The sequence below is a fragment of the Arvicola amphibius genome, chromosome 6, assembly GCF_903992535.2.
Source record: "Arvicola amphibius chromosome 6, mArvAmp1.2, whole genome shotgun sequence".
NCBI classification, from domain to species: domain Eukaryota; kingdom Metazoa; phylum Chordata; class Mammalia; order Rodentia; family Cricetidae; genus Arvicola; species Arvicola amphibius.
The window spans coordinates 85581632-85601968 of record NC_052052.2 but is presented as its reverse complement, the minus strand read 5'-3'; the positions used below and the strand labels follow the sequence as shown (position 1 = coordinate 85601968).

At 40.3% G+C, this 20337-nt stretch overlaps 1 protein-coding gene across 5 annotated transcripts in view; it reads right to left on the bottom strand.

The window, feature by feature from the left end:
- The window catches only part of Mpp7 (membrane palmitoylated protein 7), a 252742-nt gene that overhangs the window by 132621 nt on the left and 99784 nt on the right, over positions 1-20337 (bottom strand). For 4 of the 5 annotated variants that reach the window (XM_038334123.1, XM_038334122.1, XM_038334125.1 and 1 more), the window contains one exon: positions 9059-9177. In XM_038334123.1, the coding sequence (XP_038190051.1) occupies positions 9059-9177 (119 nt within the window). Of the gene's footprint in view, positions 1-9058; positions 9178-20337 lie in introns of those variants that run through there. The other variant, XM_042055273.1, reaches the window with a different exon arrangement.

Genomic DNA, 20337 nt, shown 5'->3' with positions numbered 1-20337 from the left:
CACAACCAGCCATAGCTGGTAGTGTATGCAGGAAATGAAGAGCCTTGCACAGGAAATTCTGGAAATCAAAGAATGATTGTATAGAAACAAATGCTGCCTTTGATGTGCTCATTGCTAGAAAGAACACAGCAGCCAGGTGTGTCACTTACATTTCTGTTGCAATTTATTTATTTAAATAATTTTTATTTATTTAAATAAGTTATTATTTAAATAAATCTATAAAGATGAAAGCCAATTCTGAAGCACCCACACCTTTGCCCATCACATTCAAAGCACAGAGGACCAAAACTAAAGAAGTCTGAAAGGTGGAGGAATGGCACAAGGATCACCATATGATCCTTATCTTTAGTGGCCCTCATCTTCCCTGATAAGATTAACATCAGTCTTCCATCATAAATCAAATAAGCAAGGAAAAATGAAATATTTTACATGTTAGAAAAAAAATAAACCCGACTCTACAATTTCTACATGCAATAAAATGACGTGTCACAAGTAGAGGGGAAAAATGAACTTTTGATACAAACAAGAATGCAAGGAATTTATTACTAGTAGATTTGCCTTCCAAAAAAGTATTAAGAGACATTCTTCAGGGATTAGAAAAAGATCATGTGAAGCTCAGGTTAGACACTGAGATCTACATAAATACAGAAGAATGTCGGAAAAGTAGTGAGTGAGGCTAAGTTGGAACCTTTGCTTTTTCTTATTCTGAACTGATTGGATAATGCAGAGCTGTTTGTATAAAGCAGTAATGGTAGCAACTTGGAGATTCTAGCATATGGGTAAGTAAAAGACTTGACAGGAGCACTAAGAGAGACAGAAAGGAAGAAGGAAGGAAGGAAGAAAGGAAGGAAGAAGGGAAGGAAGGAAAGTGAGGAAGAAAGTAAGGAGGAAAAAAGAAAGAAAGGAAGGATGGATGGAAAGAAGTAAGGAAGGAAGGAAGGAAGGAAGGAAGGAAGGAAGGAAGGAAGGAAAAGAAAGGAAGGAAGGAAAGAAGAAAGGAAAGAGGGAAGATAAAAGAAAAGAAGGAATAAAAAAGAAAGGAAGGAAGGAAAAGAAAGGAAGGAAGGAAAAAAGAAAGGAAGGAAGGGGGGAAGGGGAGGGAGAGAAAGAAAGGAAGGAAGGAAGGAAGGAAGGAAGAAAGGAAGAAAGGAAGGAAGGAAGGAAAGAAGGAAGGGAGAAAAAACTGAGTGTGCTCTGATATGGCAACTATTACCAGCTGTGAAAGGGTAACATTATCTGAAGGCAGAGCCAAGTCAGTTGTATGTGTACACTGCTTACTAGGGTGAAAGCATGGTTGAAATGCTAATAGGGTAATTGGAATAATAAAAATATCCAACTAAACTCAGGGAAGGAAAAGAAAGGGTGTGGTCAAATGTAAAACTAACAAATGTATTGAATATAAAACTACTGATGCATGATAAATATTAACCCAATATATAAACAAATTATGGTGTTAAACATGAATGGTTTGAATGGATCACTCTAAATATTCCCTCACTACAATGAAAATCTTGAGGGTGGTACTTTAAAGACAAAAGAGGTTTCCCTTCTCAGATTCAGAAGTCAGCTCATCCATCAATCACGTACTTGGGAGATGCCACACTCTGAGGATGCATCACAGCAATGCCACATGAAAGAGGGATCCTGAGACATGGTAGGAAGTCAGAGTGCAACTCAGGGCTCAGACTCACTGAGAACTAATCAGAAGCTCTAGAGAATTACCTTAATCCCTGTTGAGGGCAGTGGTATGGAAGGTCCTTCTGTCTATGTGCTGCTTTTATTGGTTAATGAATAAAAAACTGGCTTGGCCTATAGCATGGGAGGAGGAACGCTGAGTTAGAGAGAAGCCATGGAGCTGCTGCCAGAGTCAGACATGTCGAAAATTTGCTGGTAAGCCACTGATATGTGGCAATACACACATTAATACAGATGGGTTAATTAAGATGTAAGAGTTAGCCAATAAGAAGCTAGAGCTAATGGACCAAGCAGTGATTTAATTAATACAGTTTCTGTGTGATTAATTCAGGTCTAAACAAGCAGGGCAGCTGGGAACCAACAAGCGGGCCTTCCTCCAACAGGGCATCATCCTCAGGGACCAGCTCAGACCCCATTAAACTCTCCCTTCTTAAAGGGCCCATCAATGCTCAGCATCATCCCAGTGGAGGCCATACTTCCAAAACATGAGCTTTTGGGAAGGATAACCTATATCAAAACTAAAGCATACAGCAATTAAAAGTTAGAGGCTGGAGGCCACCAAGGTGGCTTCTCTCAGGAAAAGTCACATACCAACGAGCATGACAACCTGAGTTTAGTGTTGTGTTATGTCTGTGCACCATGTGCATGCTTGTGCTTGAGGAGGCAGAGAAGGCATTCGATCCCCAAAGTGAAATTATAGGTGGTTTGTTAGCCACCATATGGTGTTGAAATCAGAATCCAAGTCCTCTAGAAGAGCAGCCAGTGTTCTTAAGTGCTAATGACCCGCTTTATGATGTCATTCAAAATGGTGAGAAACTAAAAATTTTTCTCCCTGAAACAATTAAGAAGGCAAAGATGGCCATTCCTGCCACTACCATTCAATATTGCACAAGATTCTTAGCTAACATCATAAGACAAAAAAATGAAATAAGAAATTATACACACAGACACACACACATATTGAAAATAAAGAAGTTTTGTTTATAGGTGAAATGATTGTGTTGAGTGAAGAATCAACAGCAATAAAACTCTGGGCACCCAAAGCCAAGTACATCAAATATACAGGATATAGACTCAATGTATACAAAATCAACTGCTTGCCTATATATAAGTAATAAAGAGTCAAAACCAGAAATTAAATACACAATACCATTTAGTGGTGGTTTGAATAACACAGCCACCATAGTCCTGGGCATTCGAATACTTGGTCCCCAGTTTTAGGCACTTTAGGGATAGGATTGTGAAGTGTGGCCTTGCTGGAAGAAGTATGTCACTGGAGGCAGACTTTGTGGTTTCAAAAGCCACATGCTATGCCAGTTTTCCGTTTCTATTTCTTGTCTATAGGTAGAGATGTGAGTTCAGACATTCCTGCTGTCATGCCTGCTTCCATGCTGCTCTGCCTTGATGCGGTGGACTCACCTCTCTGGAACACAAGCACAAATAACCCTCCCTCTGTACATTGTCTCACCCGTGGCATTTTATCACAGTCTCAGAAGAAAATTACGACAATTGTAAAACTATACTACCAAAGCAAAACACATGCAGGCATCAGCATAAGATATATCTACAGAATCTAACTAGGGAATACTCAAATGAAGAAATCAAAGGATATCTCAATAAATGGAGAGATTCCAGCTGCATGAACAGTGATGTACAGGGTTGTTATGATATAATCTAGTAGAAAATTTTGTAGATCTAACTTGGATCTGCAAAATATACAATATGGATCTACAAAAATGCACAATACCAATCAAGATCCCAGAAAACTGACAAGCTCACACTGAAGGTTATATGAAAAAGACCCAAAAGGACCAAACAGTACTGACCATGAGCAAAATTACTTTACTGCAAAATTCAGTAAGGTAGGTTACTATGGTAACCAAGACGGCATGGTATAGATGAAAAAAAAAAAAGATATTTCAGTGGAGAAAAAGACAGTCATTCAGCAACTATCAGAACTATACTGACTATTTCTTTTCAGACATTTTATTTAGACCTAGAATTCACATTTTCCCCCCAAATCAAAATATATTACAGACTTAACTGTAGCATAAAATTGCAAGACTTTACAAGATTTATAAGAGTAAAATCTAAGCATTCTTGGTACTGGTCAGTGTTTTTACATATGCAAGCATGCATTGTTTAATGATGGAGAAAATTTCAACACAGGTACACATTCAAAGAAAGCAATTAGGTACTGTCTTCAGCGTACATTCATCACAGTCATATGCACACAAAAATATCAGGCACTCTCAAATTATGAGGCCATTTATACATTCAATTGATCATTAACAGTCACATGGTGATTTAAAGGATGTTCTGTACTTTAACCTAAACCTATTACCTACATTCTTGAATGTAATTATCCTCAACTCTGGATGCATGAGTCTAATTATTTTATTATACCCTAAATACTGAGCAAACATTTAAAATACTTCTCATTTCCTATGGAGAGATAGTAAAAATGTATGAGAACTTATATGCTTGTAGAGAACTCTTAGAGATGTCTCCTGAATCTCCTCCCAACACCCAACAGCTTGACACTGGTGAGTAGATCACAGAACAAGAGGAGTCTTACTATCATAGAGAACTGCACTGCCAACATGCCTCTCAGACTGGAAATCAATGCTTTGTCGTCATCATCTTTGACTTGGAAATGCCATGCCCCATCTAGCCTCTATAGTACACCAATTTATTTCTAAAAGAAAATGAGTTGGAGGGCTGTCCCAGTAGTTAAGAGCATGTACTGTTCTTGCAAAGGACCTGAGTTCAGTTCCTAGCTCCCCATATTCAATGGCTCACAATCATCTATAACCCCTCTCATGGGGGGGGGGGGTCCAAAGCCCTCTATTGGCCTCCATAGATAACTAAACTCATGGACACATAGCCACACATAAACATGCACTCACACACATAATAAAGTAAATAAATAACCTTTGAACTGTAAGTCAAAATAAAATCTCTCCCTCCCTTAAATAAATAAATAAATAAAATTAAAAATAAAAGCTTAAACAAAAAGATAGAAAACAAGGTATTTTTTACTCCCCCGCTTTTACCCTTTCAAGGAAACAGTCCCCACTGACTTGGGTTTACAAAGACACTCATGAGAACATCTTTGCCTTCTTGGGCTTCACTCACAACCTTCCATAATTCATATGCCAGCAAACACACCCCATTCTAAAGGCCAAATGCTCACTATTACCTCTTGGGTTGCACATTACTCCTCTTGTCTAACCTCCCACTACCCCCAATAAATAGTTGCCTAAGAAACTTCTGCTCAGCAGGCAGGGTCTAGCTGAGGAAATCAAGTCCTCAAGGAACCCATACTGGAGCTAATATTGAATTACACATGTGAATTACCATGGAACACTGTAATTGACAAGTACCTGTGTATAACTCCATGAAAAATTGGAGATTAAACAAAAGACTATGTCTTCATCTTGGAAATTCTCAGCAGATTGTCTAGAAATAGCTCAGCTCATAGCAAGAACTCAACAAAGACAGAAATACAATAGTTATATCGTAATAATTATTCATCGATAATCATTATTAAGACTGGGACTGGGCACATGAGTGATGTGCAGGTCTAATTGAAGATAATAGTAGGGGAGTGATAGGGTGTATATGTTCATGAACGCCAGAGGACAACTTTGGGTGTCATTCCTCAGGTACCAACCACTTTGATTTTTAGACACAGTGTCTTTACTAACATAGAATTCATCAAGCAGGCTGGGTAAGCACCACAGAATCTTTGGAACCTCTGCCTTCGTAGTCCTGGCATTATAAATACAGGCTTTAACATGGGTTCTGTGGAATCAGATTCAGATCCTTATGACTTTAAAGCAAGCACTCTCCCAACTGGAATTCCACAGGTCTCATGTTGTTCTAACACTGAAATCCAGAAAAACGCACAGTAATTCTGTTGTGTATGAAAAATCTCCCTGAAAACACAAATCTGTATTTGTTGAAATACTAGAACTTTTATTTACTTCTTGTCCTCTCACACACATAACTACTGAAAGGGTGGAGGAACATGTGTAAGAGTGTAAAAGTCATAATGGTTGGATATTCACATCTTAGACAGCCAACACAATTTTGAGTTAAAAAGAGAAGTTTCTTGAGGAGATACAAGCGCAACCCAATTTAAAAGAAATTCAATATTTAAGCAAGTTCTACACCCTATCTTGTTCTAAAATGAATTTAAATCAGATTATAAATATATACACAACTAAAGAAAATTAAATTAAGTAATGAGCGCTCATTCATTTTTTTAAAGTGGTAAGAACAGAAGATAAAACTAGAAATGAAGTTAGGGCATAAAACAAATGCTACGTGGACTCTGTGCATTAGCAAAAGATGTGTCCTCTTGTGCTGGCGGGACTGAGTGAATGATGCTTCCTAGTCCTCCATATTAGCAGGTCCCACCAAGCAGACACAAGACCTCTCAGATATGAGCAGGAGCCGTAATCCTAGGCTTCCGACATAAAACAAAAGCCTCACTAGCCCATTTTCTCCCCCAAGGAACCCCCATCTCCCTTATCCCAATACTAATCATTATCGAAACTATCAGCCTATTTATCCAACCTACAGCCCTAGCAGTTCGTTTAACAGCCAATATTACTGCAGGATGCTCTCAGCACTGCCTTCCTCCTGAAACCAACAGAATGACATACTTGTGCTTTTTATTTTCAGCTTTTCTTTTAAAAATCATGCTCAGCGGACACCCTGTAGGTGCATCTAACTATGAATGTGTCCCAGTGCAAAATCATAAACTCATTTAAAATATTGAGACTTCTTTGTGATTTTTTTTGTTGTTGTTAACTCAACTGTGCCTCTTTGGAGCATCAACTTTATAGGTGGTAATACTGGGTTACGTCATCAAAAAGTTGGACAAGCCCTCTGGGGTCATCTTTCTTTCCAGTAACAATCTCAATATCCAAAGTAGAGGTCAGTACCTGTCATTCAGACTGTAAGTGTAGTTTCTTCTTAAGTATTTTTACATTCGATGCCAAAGTTACAAGTATTTTAAAGCTTTAAAACTTTGTGGCAGTTTACAACACACACACACACACATACACACACACATACACACACATACACACACATACACACACACATGCACACACACACACATGCACACACGCACACACACACACACACACACACACACACACACCCTACAAGGACCATGAAAATTCTGTGCTAGAATGAAAATCAAATTCTGCATTCTCCAGTTCTAAATCACACAGTAACAGCTTGAACTTCAGGGTAGAGCATAAAACCCAAGCACATTTTGGTTCACTCTATAACAAATCTTTTCAAACAAATTCCTTTGGCTCTAGAAAGATTTATGTACAAACGCTAAAGGCTTCTGTCCTCCAGCCTTAACTAGAAGCATTTGGAATACAGTTAAGTGGTTTGTTCCAGATGTTTTAAGCTAAGATCCCATGAGTCTGCCTCCTGGAGGCGCTTTAGACTTTACATATTTAAAACTAATAGAATGGGTCAGGCAGAGGACAAAACTGAGAGCTGCATCTAATCAGAGCTGGGGGCAGAGGAGAGGATGGAAGACGCACAAATACTACGTGAGTGGCATCAAATGGGACTCATTTGAAAAATGCATTTTATAGCAATTTCTGAAAATATGTGGAACAGTATGCATGTCAACTGAGCTATCTAAAATGCCAAAACATCCATCCATTGGCTTCATTGTTTTTAGGAAACCAGATACTAGCACTGTCTTGGATGCTTCCTACCCACTTGCCACTGACAGACACTTTGGAAAATAGCCTATTTTGAAAACTCACTGTCCAGTGTATGTAGGAATTTGTTCCATACGTTAGTTTCATCCTTTTAACAGTGGTAACCACAACCTCTCGAGTTCTTTCACTTTTTATGTGCTCTGATAACCTTTTCTTCAATACATAATAAATCTGCCTAACATATATAACTATCCAAGAACTGAGATGGTAACAGTTTTATAGAAATTGTCAACTTGGTGACACACATTCTGACTTCTATTTTAGATAATGAAATTACAGCTATGTTATAAATAGATACAAATAAACATGCATCTATTACTTAGTGAAACAGCGATGATGCCAATTCAAATACATGTTATTCGTTACGGCAAACGCTAAAATCAGTGTGCATGCATCTGTAGCTACTCCACTTCCATACATTCAACAGAGAAGCATTTTTTATTATTACTGTACTAAGGCATGAGAACTCCTAAATTATAAGGCCAAGATCATTTCTCACCCATCCCAAAAAATGAACTAAGCTGCCTAAAATAAATTAGAGCATAAAGATACCTTGGTAATTGAATTATTATGCAAAAATAAATTAATGAATAACTCTAGGCTGTAAAATGTACTGCTAGGGGAGGACCACGTATTGACGTTAGTTTCTTTAGTATTGTTGCTATTCAAAACAGACAAATTTCAGGAAAAGAAACACATAGACCATTTCTGTTCTGTAAACAGTGGCAATTCAGAAATGGTCCATTTTCGAATACTATGTACCAGATAAAAGCCTCCCCTCATGACAGACAACCCTAACAAAGTTAGCTGAATAAAGTATAGGTCTAGATTTCATGGAGATGTGGGCTTCTATCTCCTACAGACACAAGAAAGACTAGGCATTTATTTCAGCCTGAGTTAAATGAGAGAAAATGCAGTTTGTGTTTCCAGAAGCTTAAGCGGCATGTTTTCCAGTGAGCTTCTTATTCTCATTTTACTATTTTAAGAGAGCTGGTCATTCCCAGTGTTTCTGTAAGACGGGATCTGGTTCCCTGTGGCTGACAGTTCTTGTGACAGGATGCTTTCCCTAAAATGGGCTGCAAAGACTGTTTTGATTCATAATAACTCCACTGTATTCCTCCACAAAATACCATTTCAATGGAGTCAGGCCGATAAAAGAAACAGCATACTAGAATTTCAGTTGACTTTGTTAAAGGAAATTATTTTAAATTAATGTGGCTTCTGGACGACTGCTGTTTCTGACCTCAGAACACATATCCCTTCTAATTTCTGCTGTGAACATTTGTTGATTTAAGTGAAATTCCAGCCCACAAGTGTCGACCATAACGGAGTCTCAACCTTCCTGTCACTATTTTGTCTTTTGTCTAAACAAGGGCAGCCACATGCTGCTGCATTAGCATGCACGGCCACATCATGCCCTTCAGTGAAGTCGACTATGTATTTCTGGTAAAATTTTTAACAACTTCCATGCCTGGCCGTGAAACATAACAAGGCTATTTTGTTTTCAGACAGTAACAATTTTGTCTCTGGTTTACTAGATGGCACTCAGAATATCTTTCCATATGTTTCCACAAAGAGAACTTGACATCAGTGTGGTTTACCTTGACCAGTGAATGCAGGCTCTTTTCACCAAACATGTCCCAGAGGAAGGTCAGGTCCTCCTGGCTATTCACATGTGGCTGTAGCTGGGCGGGCAGAGCAGCCAACAGCTCATACAGACCTATAAAGTAAAAATAAAACACAAAGTGCAATCTTAGGGTGATCTCATTAATTTCACTGAAGGGTATGTGTGAGTGACAGCTGAAATATGTCATTTTTACTGGATTTGTATTGTGGGCCATCAAACAAAACAATTCTCTCAAGAAGCAGAGGAAGTGTTTTGATTTTTAAATTCCAAAGAAGTATATATTAACAGGAGAGCTTTCCACCTTCCACACTTGTCAGCGTTTTAAAGTCATTCAAGTTTACATAACCCAAGACAGAAAATGTGTACAGTGCTCAAAAAGAAAGAGAGAAAGGAAGAAAGAAAGAAAGAAAGAGAAAAAAAAGAAAGAAGGAAAAAGGAAGAAAAGGCATGCATGCCTTTCTTTAACCGTTATTACATTCCCCTCTTATTAGCCATGGAGTGGGATGAGTCATGAGGAGGAGAAACTTCCTTAGGAGAAAATGGATAGAGGAGTCTCCAAACGGCTTTGTAATTTGCAAAGAATTCCTAATAACATAAAACTTCAAAAGATTTGCATTATAGCCGTTGTCCTTGGTTTCTCAGTCCTCCTCCACCGTCAGCCACATTCAGAGAGTCCGGTTTGGTCCCCTGTTCCATCAGTCCCATTCCAACTGGACGTGGTGGTCTCCTGTTAGATCTGTTCCACCATCTCAATGGGTGAATGCACCCCTCATGGTCCTGACTTCCTTGCTCATGATCTCTCTCCTTTTGCTCCTCATCAGGACCTTGGGAGCTCAGTCCGGTGCTCCTATGTGGGGCTCTGTCATTTTCTCCATCCAACGCCAGGTGAAGGTTCTTAAGGAGACAATGGCGATGAGCTTGAACTCTACAGCATGGATGGGCTCACTGTGAGCCTTGTCAGTTTGGTTGCTCACCTTCCTGGACTTAGGGGGAGTTGGGAGGACCTTGGACTTAACATAGTGAAGGGAACCCTGATGGCTCTTTGGCTTGGAGAGGGAGGGAGTGGGGGTATGGGTGGAAGGGAGGGGAGGGAAAGGGGAGGAGGAGGGGAGGAGATGGAAATTTTTAATTAAAAAATGAGAGAAAAAAAAGATTTGCATTATCTAACATGCAAATAAAGTTCTGCCACGTAGGACAAAAATCAGCCCCACATGGTGATTCACGGGCTGTTGCATCACTGTGGACTGTTTTTTTTTTCCCCCAAAGGAACTGTGCAAAATGTAGTTTATATCTGCAGTGTATGGAGTTTTCTGCTTCCCCTCTGGTGGCAGATGCAGGTTGCTGTGGCATTCTTGGCAATATCCACAGGAGTCATCCATCTCAGTTGAAAGCAGCCAGACTGTTGCAGTGGGACTTGCCCATGACTCTTGAGGGAGGTGACCTGGCAGAAGTCAATATCAGATCCCAGCACATGGTGTATTTTCTACCAGGATTACAGGAGGTAAAAAGGACAAAATTCCTTTCATTTCTGTCTGCTGTCTACAAAAACACCAAGACCTCCTGAGGCACCAACATACCCCTAGTCTGAGTAAGGGCTGACATCCATCATAGCGACAGCTTTACAAGACACTTAACAAGCAAAGAACAGTAAATTATGGACTTCTGATTAGTGTATCTCTTACCTTTCTAGCACACATCAGCTCTAACTTACAAGCATAAGCATGCGGCACCACTCTAAAGTCAGGTATGTAACAATGGGTATCTGAGTGAATCCAAACACCCCCGAGGCTGTATTTAGCCAAAAATGGTCATAAGAATAACCCTAAATTAGACTATGGAAAAATCTAATTATACTTTTAAGTATTTGTGATAGCTCACATTAGTTCTTTTTAAAACCTGGCACTCTGTATAAACCAGGTCTTCTTTACCATTGAACAAAGACTTTAAAACATCTCACCATGACTCCATCTATAAGACAGTACTCACCCTTCCTCCCTTCCTAATACCCACAGAGATACATCCCCACACTCAACAAATGCCAGGATCAGCAGTCATGGAAGAGACTTAAAATGTAAAAGGATGAAAACAAAAGAGGTTTTTTCCACTAATTTCAAGAGTTGTTTAAAAAATACCTATTCCTTGGAAAATGACTTCAGGGATGATTAAGTATAGTAAACCAACTTTGATCTAACTTACATGGTATAATTGCTAGGAAGGTCACATAAGACAATACACCAGAAGCCCCTGGTGTGTGGTAAGTTCATAATACAGTCCATAGGAACTCAATGAAACTTGCTGCTAATTATTATTGTTAACAAAAAAAATAAGTCAATATTTGATTCCCATGTCTACATTTAAGCATTTCATGTGATTTATCTAACCCTTTTTTCCTTTGTGTTTAAATGAGCTGGGGAGGGGGGGGTCAAGGTCATCACAAGAGAACCCACAGAGACAACTAACCTAGGCTCATAGACACTAAGGAGCTGGCACGGGACTGACCTAGGTCCTCTACATATGTGTGACAGTTGTATAGTTAGATCTACTTGTGGGACTCCTGGCAATGGCAATAGGGCCTGTCCCCAATGCTTTGGCAGGCTTTAGGGAATATATTCCTTATATTATGTTGCTTCACCCAGTCTTAATATGAAGGAAGGAGCTTAGTTATACCTTAACTTGATACACCATGCTTTGTTGACACCCATGGGAAGCCTGCATTTTTCTAAACAGAAACAGAGGAAGGGATTTGGATGGGACAGAGGGGTTAAGGGGAGAAATGGGAGGAGAGAAGGGAGGGGAAATTGAAGTTGGATATAAAATAAATGAATAAACTCAATTTAAAAAGGCAAATGGTAAGTTGTAGATGTAAAACGAGACATACAAACACATAAAAGTGAACAGAAAACTGGTGAATCTAAGTGTCTTGGAGATTCTTTCATATTACTATAGCAGAATGCCACAGGCTGAATAATTAAAGAACAAGGCAAGTTTACTTGGGGCCCAGCATGAAAGGGAGGCAGCTCAGGAGTACATCTGTACTATGTCGTCTCATGGTAGAAAGCAGAAGAGCGAGAGGTGACAGAACACTTGTTCACAGCAAGCTCACTCCTGCAAAGAGGATATTAGCTCCCTCATGAGGGATGAGCCCGAGCCCGACTGGGTTAGCCTCCTATCGAAGGCCTCACTTCCCTCAAACCGTCAGCCCTGGAACTAAGCTCACAACACATGAAATCTGAGGAATACATTCAAATCACACCAGGTTGTATCAGTGACAATTTCCCAGCTGCCACACTCTGCTGTGGTCACAGACAAGATGATAGCACTGGAAGGAAAAGGGTTACGTACACACCTGTATCACTTCTGAAAACAACATGGGACTCTATAGTGATCTCAAAATAAAAATAGCAATACAAAAATACTAAGGTCAAATGTCTGTCTTAAAATTTCAACAGAATTATGGGGCTCTGAGCCCCATAATTGCTATAAAATAACATTCTTTCCCTAATGCATCTTCCTCTAGAAGAAAACACCACTGTATTCCCATGGTTCAGAGTCAAAACAGCTTCAGCAGGCATTCTAAGTGCACACTACAGCATACTACTTTACACATGGAAAGTGATAATTCTATACAAGCATTGTTTATATTTTGTGAAACAAGCCATTTTATACTTCAAGTTTAAAAAACATTTTTCCTTCTAGCAAAGGCTCATAAGCCTGAGTTTTCTGCTCCTTAGCAATATATACTCCTTACTGATATGTCACCACCATAATCTGGCACTCCAGTGACAACCACAGTCCCTTCAGCTACCTGATCTGGCAGCCATAACCAATGCTAGAAGAGCCAGACTAATGTCAATCATAAATTAAAGACATGATGGCAAGGCCAGAGATGCACTGTCTCAAAGAAGGCAATGCAGGCTTTAGAAGTCACACAAAGTGGAGTTTCTGTCCTGACATGGACTAAAGATAAACCTATATTTGAGTCCCAGCAGTTAAAAATACTCATAAAGTCTAACCAAATGTTCTCAAACAGAGAATGTTTCCAGACGGTATGTCTTTAAATTTTTTTAACCCACTCAGTTTCTGAGCAAAATCTGGCATAATAAAGTTTACTTTACATTTCGTAATTATGCAAGTTCAACAAGTTGTCCTAATAACAATTAAGCAGACATGGATCGTGTGCTCTAAAGAACAAAATTGATGGGGTTGTGGGCCCCCTGGGCCTTACAGCGCAGCCAGCAAGGGACGTGTAAGGGAAAGGTGGGACAGCTCCTGCCTAGGAGGAAGAAGAGACCAGGAAAGAGAGGTAACACCTGAGGTAGGTGTTTATGATTTGAGTCCCCTCCAACCAAGAGCACGTGTTGGTAATTCACCAACATAATATGTTGGGAGGTAAAAATCAGATGTGATGGGGCCATGAAGACAATGCCTGAAGAAATTAACTTTATTATCATCTAAGTCAGTTCCTTACATGGTAGATGTGAATTCATTATAAAAAGCAAGTTCAGTCCCTCCTTTGCTTTCCTCTCCCTCCCTCCATTTAATGAAACTGTGAAGTATGCCCCTATTAAGTCTCACATGGCTCCATCAGTGTTCAACTAGTTTTTTAGAGCCATGAGGTGATAAATGTCTTATGAACTAGTCAGTCCAGCACTGGTCGCACTTATCGAAGACCCAGAGCACGTGTTTGAAAGCACAGATAGTATATATAAATGTGTATCCTGATGCACCATTTCCTATATATACTTTGGAGCCTTGGGGTGACTATTATATAAAATAAAGGCTACATGGTGGAAAGACGCATCATAAAGTGAAGCTAAATAAATGATTAAGGGGCAGGTGGCATACGCAGTGTGAACACACTGGACAAAGGGCTAATTCACACTTCAGGTGGGATGCTGCAGAATTTCATCACCCTACTCAAGAAGGTGCACAATTTAAGGCTTAGGAGTTGTTTATTTCTGGAATTTTCCATTTAATATTCTCAGACCACAGTTGATGGCAGATAATGGAAAGTACAGAAAGAAAAGTCCTTGGAAACCACTATATTCTGTTTGGCAGCACAAAATGGGCTGTCTTTTAAAGTAAATTCCTAAGAACCGACGTTTACTGAGGTCTTCTATTCAGAGCACTACGCTACAAATAGAGAAGACACCTCTCTATGCCTTCAGTATTCTTATGATCTTTGACGCTAGATAAGACAGATTGATGACAGACAATTAGGTAGGCATGCCAAACATGAAACAGCCATAAACAAAAGAGTCTACTCTTTTTCTGAGACAATATATATCCAAAATATATCTTTTCAGTAAACAAACACACAATTAAACTGAAAACTATATACACGTATAGATATTAGTTCGCAATATGGCAATAAGTTAAACATCAAATTCATTCTTTGCTATACAGATACTATGTTCATACCTTTTAATGACATCTAACATACTTTAGAATCATGAATTTTAATTCTTAATGAAATAAGATAAATAAAGTAATTATTAGTATGGCTCTCTCACTCTTTCCACTTTCACGTGTTTCACGGAACCAGTATATTTAAGGCTTTGCCATGACTTCCGCACTTTTGGTGCCACTTTTTTAGAGTTAGAACAAACCATTTTCACTTCTTGGCAAACTGTCTGAGACCCAGCTTATTCTCATTAACTGTGAGGCAGTGCCACTGCAAACTGTATTCTGCTGACTGGATTTGTCCTTCTTACTTGGGTGTGTGTTTCATTATATCTACAACGGAATCACTTAAGTATTTTTTAAAGTATCTTTACCATTTGCCTAAGACAGTGTTGAGCCCGCAGACAATGAGCGCCCCACTGACTCACAGCGACACAGAGCCCCCAGGAGAGCAACCCAGGCCTGTCTATAAGGCTCGCTAATAATCTCTTTGTAGGCGTGTAGCTAAAACTCAAAGTGGGTAACTGTCATTGGAGACTCCCACAAGGGCTGTTGAGGAGCCCATGACAGAAGCAAAACTCAGCAAATGCAAATCACAGATCAAGGGCAGCCTCTTCCTGCTGCATGTCCTGCCAGCGCCCTCTACCGACAAAACTAATCATTGGCAGTGGCAAAGGAAAAGCACTTCGAGGTCTTCAGTTTTCACAGAGAAGACAATGAAATCTGCAGCTGAGGCCGAGAGGAGAGTGAAATGTTAACTGGTTCTTCTGCAGACTGATCTAAGTGTGAGTGTCTCCTCTTTGAGAGAGGGATTGCCTTTCTGCTTGGGGAGAGGTGGCTTTCTGCTGCTTCACACTGGGATACAATTAAAATTATTGATGAATGAAAATTGAGTCTCTATTAAATCAAGGCTTTATGTGAAAGACAAATCCTATTAAATCCAAGGCTTGGGTTGATGATATTTTTGTCTATTTGTATTACATTTGTTTAACATGTTCAAGAGAGGGAAGGGAGAGAGAAGGGAGAGGAGAGAGAGAGAGAAAGAGAGAGAGAGAGAGAGAGAGAGGGAGAGAAAGTGTGAGAGAGCTACCAAGACCAATCAGAGAAATAGAGAGAGCACGCTTGTGCCACGGTGCATGCGTGGAGCACAGAGGACAAGTTGACGGAGTTGGTTCGTGGAAACACAGTGTGGGTTACTATGCCCAGTGAACCATCTCAAGGGCCCTGTGTTGTGGGAGCTCCATCTGCTCCTTCAGCCAATAGCCGCTGAGATACCAGCCCATTGGGGCGTGGTCTCTCTTTTTAAAAATGCGGCCACTTCCCACCACTCGCTCTCTGGCTTCCGACTCCACTTCTGACAACTAGGCTCCCTTCCTGATTGCGCAGAGGGCTGTTGTCTGGGACGGTGATCTGTAAGTTTTTCCCCTTTAAATAAATAACCATTCTATTAATCATAATTCCAAACTGGTGTGGGATTGTTTGTGATTTACGCCATCAGCCCTGCTTGCCTATTTTCAACAGCATGCAAACCCTGAATTCTTCATCTCAGCTGGGAGAAATGAATGAAGGCCATATTCTAAATTAAACAACGAGCACTTTTGCAATGACTGCATTTTACATGTCACCTTGACTGGACTAAGGGGATCCCCAGTAACTCACAGAACTGTAGTAGTTCTGGGTGTGCCCATGGAGGTGCTCTTGGGAGAAATATACATTTGAATCAGAAGCTGAGTAAATATGAACCACTCACATGTTCAGGCACCTTGCATAAAAAAAAGAGCCAACTCTCTTTCTGTCTGAACTGGTAAAGTCCAGCTTCTCATGTTGTCACCACAAACACAACAGCTTCTGACTCTCCAAACTTTGAAATCCAGTACCCCATACCAATACCCCAATCCTTACCACAGTGCTAATTCTCAGATCTTAACAGTCAGTGACCTACACTGTTGGCTCTCTTTTTCAAGCCTTGATTAATCACACCACAGGGTCTCCTGAGTTTCCACAATGCAGATAGTGGCTCATGGGATTTCTCAGCTTCTACAATAGAGGGAATTGATGACTGTGACTTCCTCTTACCATGTGTATGTAGACATACAGATAAACATACAGATCTTATATTGATTTTGATTCTTAGAGAACATTTATACAATTCTTTCCTATCAAAATAACACCCGATGTAAACTTCTTCACAAATGTATGGTAGTTATGAAAGAAGAAAGATCATGATTCCCTCACATTAACACAAGAAATAGAATCTGGGATTGTACTGCACTGGCAAAGCATTGGCCTAGCATTCATGAAGTTCTATGTTTGACCTTCAGCACTGCAACAGTAATAATAATTCCTAAAGATGGAAAAAAAAAAACACAAAGGATGTCATGAGCCATGGGAGGTGTTTAGAATAACAAGATTGACTACAGAGAGACACCAAGATTTTAAACAGGTCACTAGCTCCTGCTGTTTAGTAATGAAATCTTGCAACCTATCACCTCCTTTCCAGAGCATTGTATTTGGCAAATTCCAATACACTAATGAGAACACTCTCAGTACAGCATCAAATAGCTCATTCTGTGAGCCAAAGCACTAAGCCATCCCCTGTGGCCACAGTCTTTGTTTATGTATATGACTGAATTTAAATGTGTTGGCACTGGCTTCATTAGTCATGATTTAAACCTGCCTCTTTTTCTTGAAGATTAAAAACTACATGGTTTCGAGCCACTGAATGGTTGGTCTAGACTTAAATATGCTGTGACTCTCTTCCCTGCAGCAATGTTCTATAAAATGTCAATTACTGTCATTATCCTTAAAGACAAGAGACTTCTCTAGGTTAACAACTTTCAGTTCAAAATCAGGTTGAGGTTTGTCACAATGTGGGCAGTGCAGCTGACAGAGGCCAGTCAGCACTGAGCAAACAGGCCAAGTCAGCTGATGGGTATAGGCAGAGACTGCCCGACTACTCAGAACCAAATTATAACACAGAAACTATATTAATTACAACAATGGCCAATAGAATAGCTTAGGCATATTTCTAGCTAACTCTTACATCTTAAATTAACCCATTTCTATTAATCTGTGTATCACAGCCACGAGTTTTTGGGCTACTGGTAAGGATCTGGCTTACAGATGGCATCTTTCTCTTTCAGCAGCTACATGGTATCTCTCTGACTATGCCTACTTTCTCTATATATCTCTGTTTGGATTTCCTGCCTGGCTTTACTCTACTAAGCCACTGGCCAAAACAGCTGCTTCATTTTTTGGTTTTTCGAGACAGGGTTTCTCTGTAGCTTTGAAGCCAGTCCTGGAACTAGCTCTTGTAAACCAGGCTGGCCTCGAACTCACATAGATCTATCTACCTGACACTGCCTCCCAAATGCTGGAATTAAAGGCGTGGACCACCACCGCCCAGTTCAAAACAGTCTCTTTAATAACCAATGCTAATAAAACATATCCATAGCACACAAGCAATGTGGTTGCAGCAGCCCTAGATGCTGGCTCCACCTCTCTCAGCCTTTCAATATGGCAGAGGTACCTTTACTGCCAGCTCTGGGATAGTAAGGTAGGAACAGTACTCAGCACCTCAACTCTAGGAATGTGCATGCAACACATAAACCCCTTTTATCTGAGTAAAAGCTAAATATGCCATGCAGCGCATTGCTTGGCCTGCAAATGTCTCAGGGTATGACAACAGGAATCCACCATGCTTTCCTGCCTATGCACGCCTAGCGGACCTGATTCAGAGCTGCACGCATGCTCTCAGCTACTTTCCTCCTAATCCTAAACCAGCAAATAAGCACCCAAACTAAAAGTATGTGGCTGGCCACACAGGTTAGGCCCAAACATATGGGTACCATCAGTAAGTGGAGATTGCTCCTATGTTTCCTGACTGCTCAGACACAAATAATCACACAGAAACTATATTAATTACAACAGTGTTCAGTCAATCATTCAGCCATATTTCTAGTTAGCTCTTACATCTTAAATTGACCCATTTCTATCAATCTATGTATAGACATGAGGCTGTGGCTTACTGGTAGGAATCCAGTATTTGCCTCCTTCGGCAGCTACATGGTATCTCCTGACTCTGCGTTCTCTCTCTCTCTCTCTCTCTCTCTCTCTATATATATATATATATATATATATATATATATATATATATATATGTATATCAAAAGAGCTTTATTCATCAACCAATGAAAGAAACACATATATAGGACACCCCACATCATATGATCATTCAGCACTGAACACATAAGTTGAAATCAGCTAAAGCATCAACGTTTAGAACAGCTGAACTGTGAAAGCAAACACATGTTTTACCATAATCCTACTCCCTTTGCATCAGACACAGGTGATTTGATCAGGGGTTGGGGAAGGTAGGAAGACTGACCTAACTCATAAAATTCGTAATTGTGATGAACGAGTGTTTCACAGAAGTTGCAACACACTCACCAAATGCCATCACCTTGGTTAATCAGATCTTTTAACATTTTAAGTTAATTAGCCACTAAACTATATCAGGAGACTTTTTAAAAAAGACATGGTGTCAGTATATAGCCCAAACTGGCCTCAGAATTCATAATTTTCCTGCCTGTCTCCATCTGCAGAGTGCTGGGGCTATGATCGTGCACCCACACAGACCTTGGGAGAACAGGAAAGTGGACCAAGACTAGCATGACAGAGTAGAGGCAGTGAGAAGAGCAGCACCACAGAGGACACAAGATGTAAAAGGAAGTTCCAAGGGTTTTGGAAGTTGCCACTGAGGACAGAGGGCTGCTCAGTTTTCGACATGATGAATTTGAAATAGCTACCAGACAGCAGGCAGACATACAATGGACATAGACATCAGAAGAGTAACAGAGCAGGAGAAGCCAATTACAGCACTTGGGACATAAATGGCATCTAAATCCACAGTTCTGGTAACACTACTAAGAGTATGAGGCTGAAGGCACAAAGCAGTCCACCTTCCCAAGGTTGCATGATGCAAGAAGAGGAGGAACCTACAGCCTCTCAGAGAGGAGGACCAGGAACCAGGGTTGGAATCTCAAAACCACGTCTAGGAAGAATCAACAATCCACCCTATAAACACAGGGACAAGAAGGCCTGAAAACTGGTCTCTGGATTTAACTCTGACAGAGTAGACTGGAGGAAGGAGGCTAAAATCAGGAAGAAACCTGTCAGAGATAGTAAACCCAAACAGTCCTTAGAAGAAGACTGTTACTTCCAAGTGGATAGAGGGAGTGTTTTTGAAAGATAAATAAGATTCGGGTCTACTAGCATGGGCCTATAATCTTAGTTTATACCAGTGTTCCACTCCCAGGAGCAGCAGGACATAACAGAGATTTAAGGAGTGTATCTAGGATCTGGCTGGCCTCCCATTCCCCTCACATTTCAGTAAAGTTCCTCAGCAACTCAAGAAGCTGAAGGAAGCTGATCATAAGTTTAAGATCAGCATGCACTACAGAGTAAATGCAGGACAAGAGACTGGTCTCAAAAAGGAAAGAAGGGTGGGGATGTAGTGTGGTGGTAGAGCACTTGTCTGGAACGTGCAAGGCCCTGGCTTCAATATCCAGTCACCTGTGAATTGTCATGTCAGCAGATGTGTATACTAACAGCAACAGAATGGCACAGCAGAGAAAAATCTACCACCGCTTTACACCCCAGTGAGTGAGAAGCACAGGCCCCTATATAGGAGAAAGGAAAATTAGGTGGGCTGTCTGCATCTCTCTGTGCTCTCCAGAGAGGGTGAATCTGGAGGAGACACTATGATTGTTCCTTTGTGTTTATGACAGTATTTTCAGTCTACTAGCCAACATGGTCATCTGCTGAAAGTAAGGTCAGCAGAGAATGACT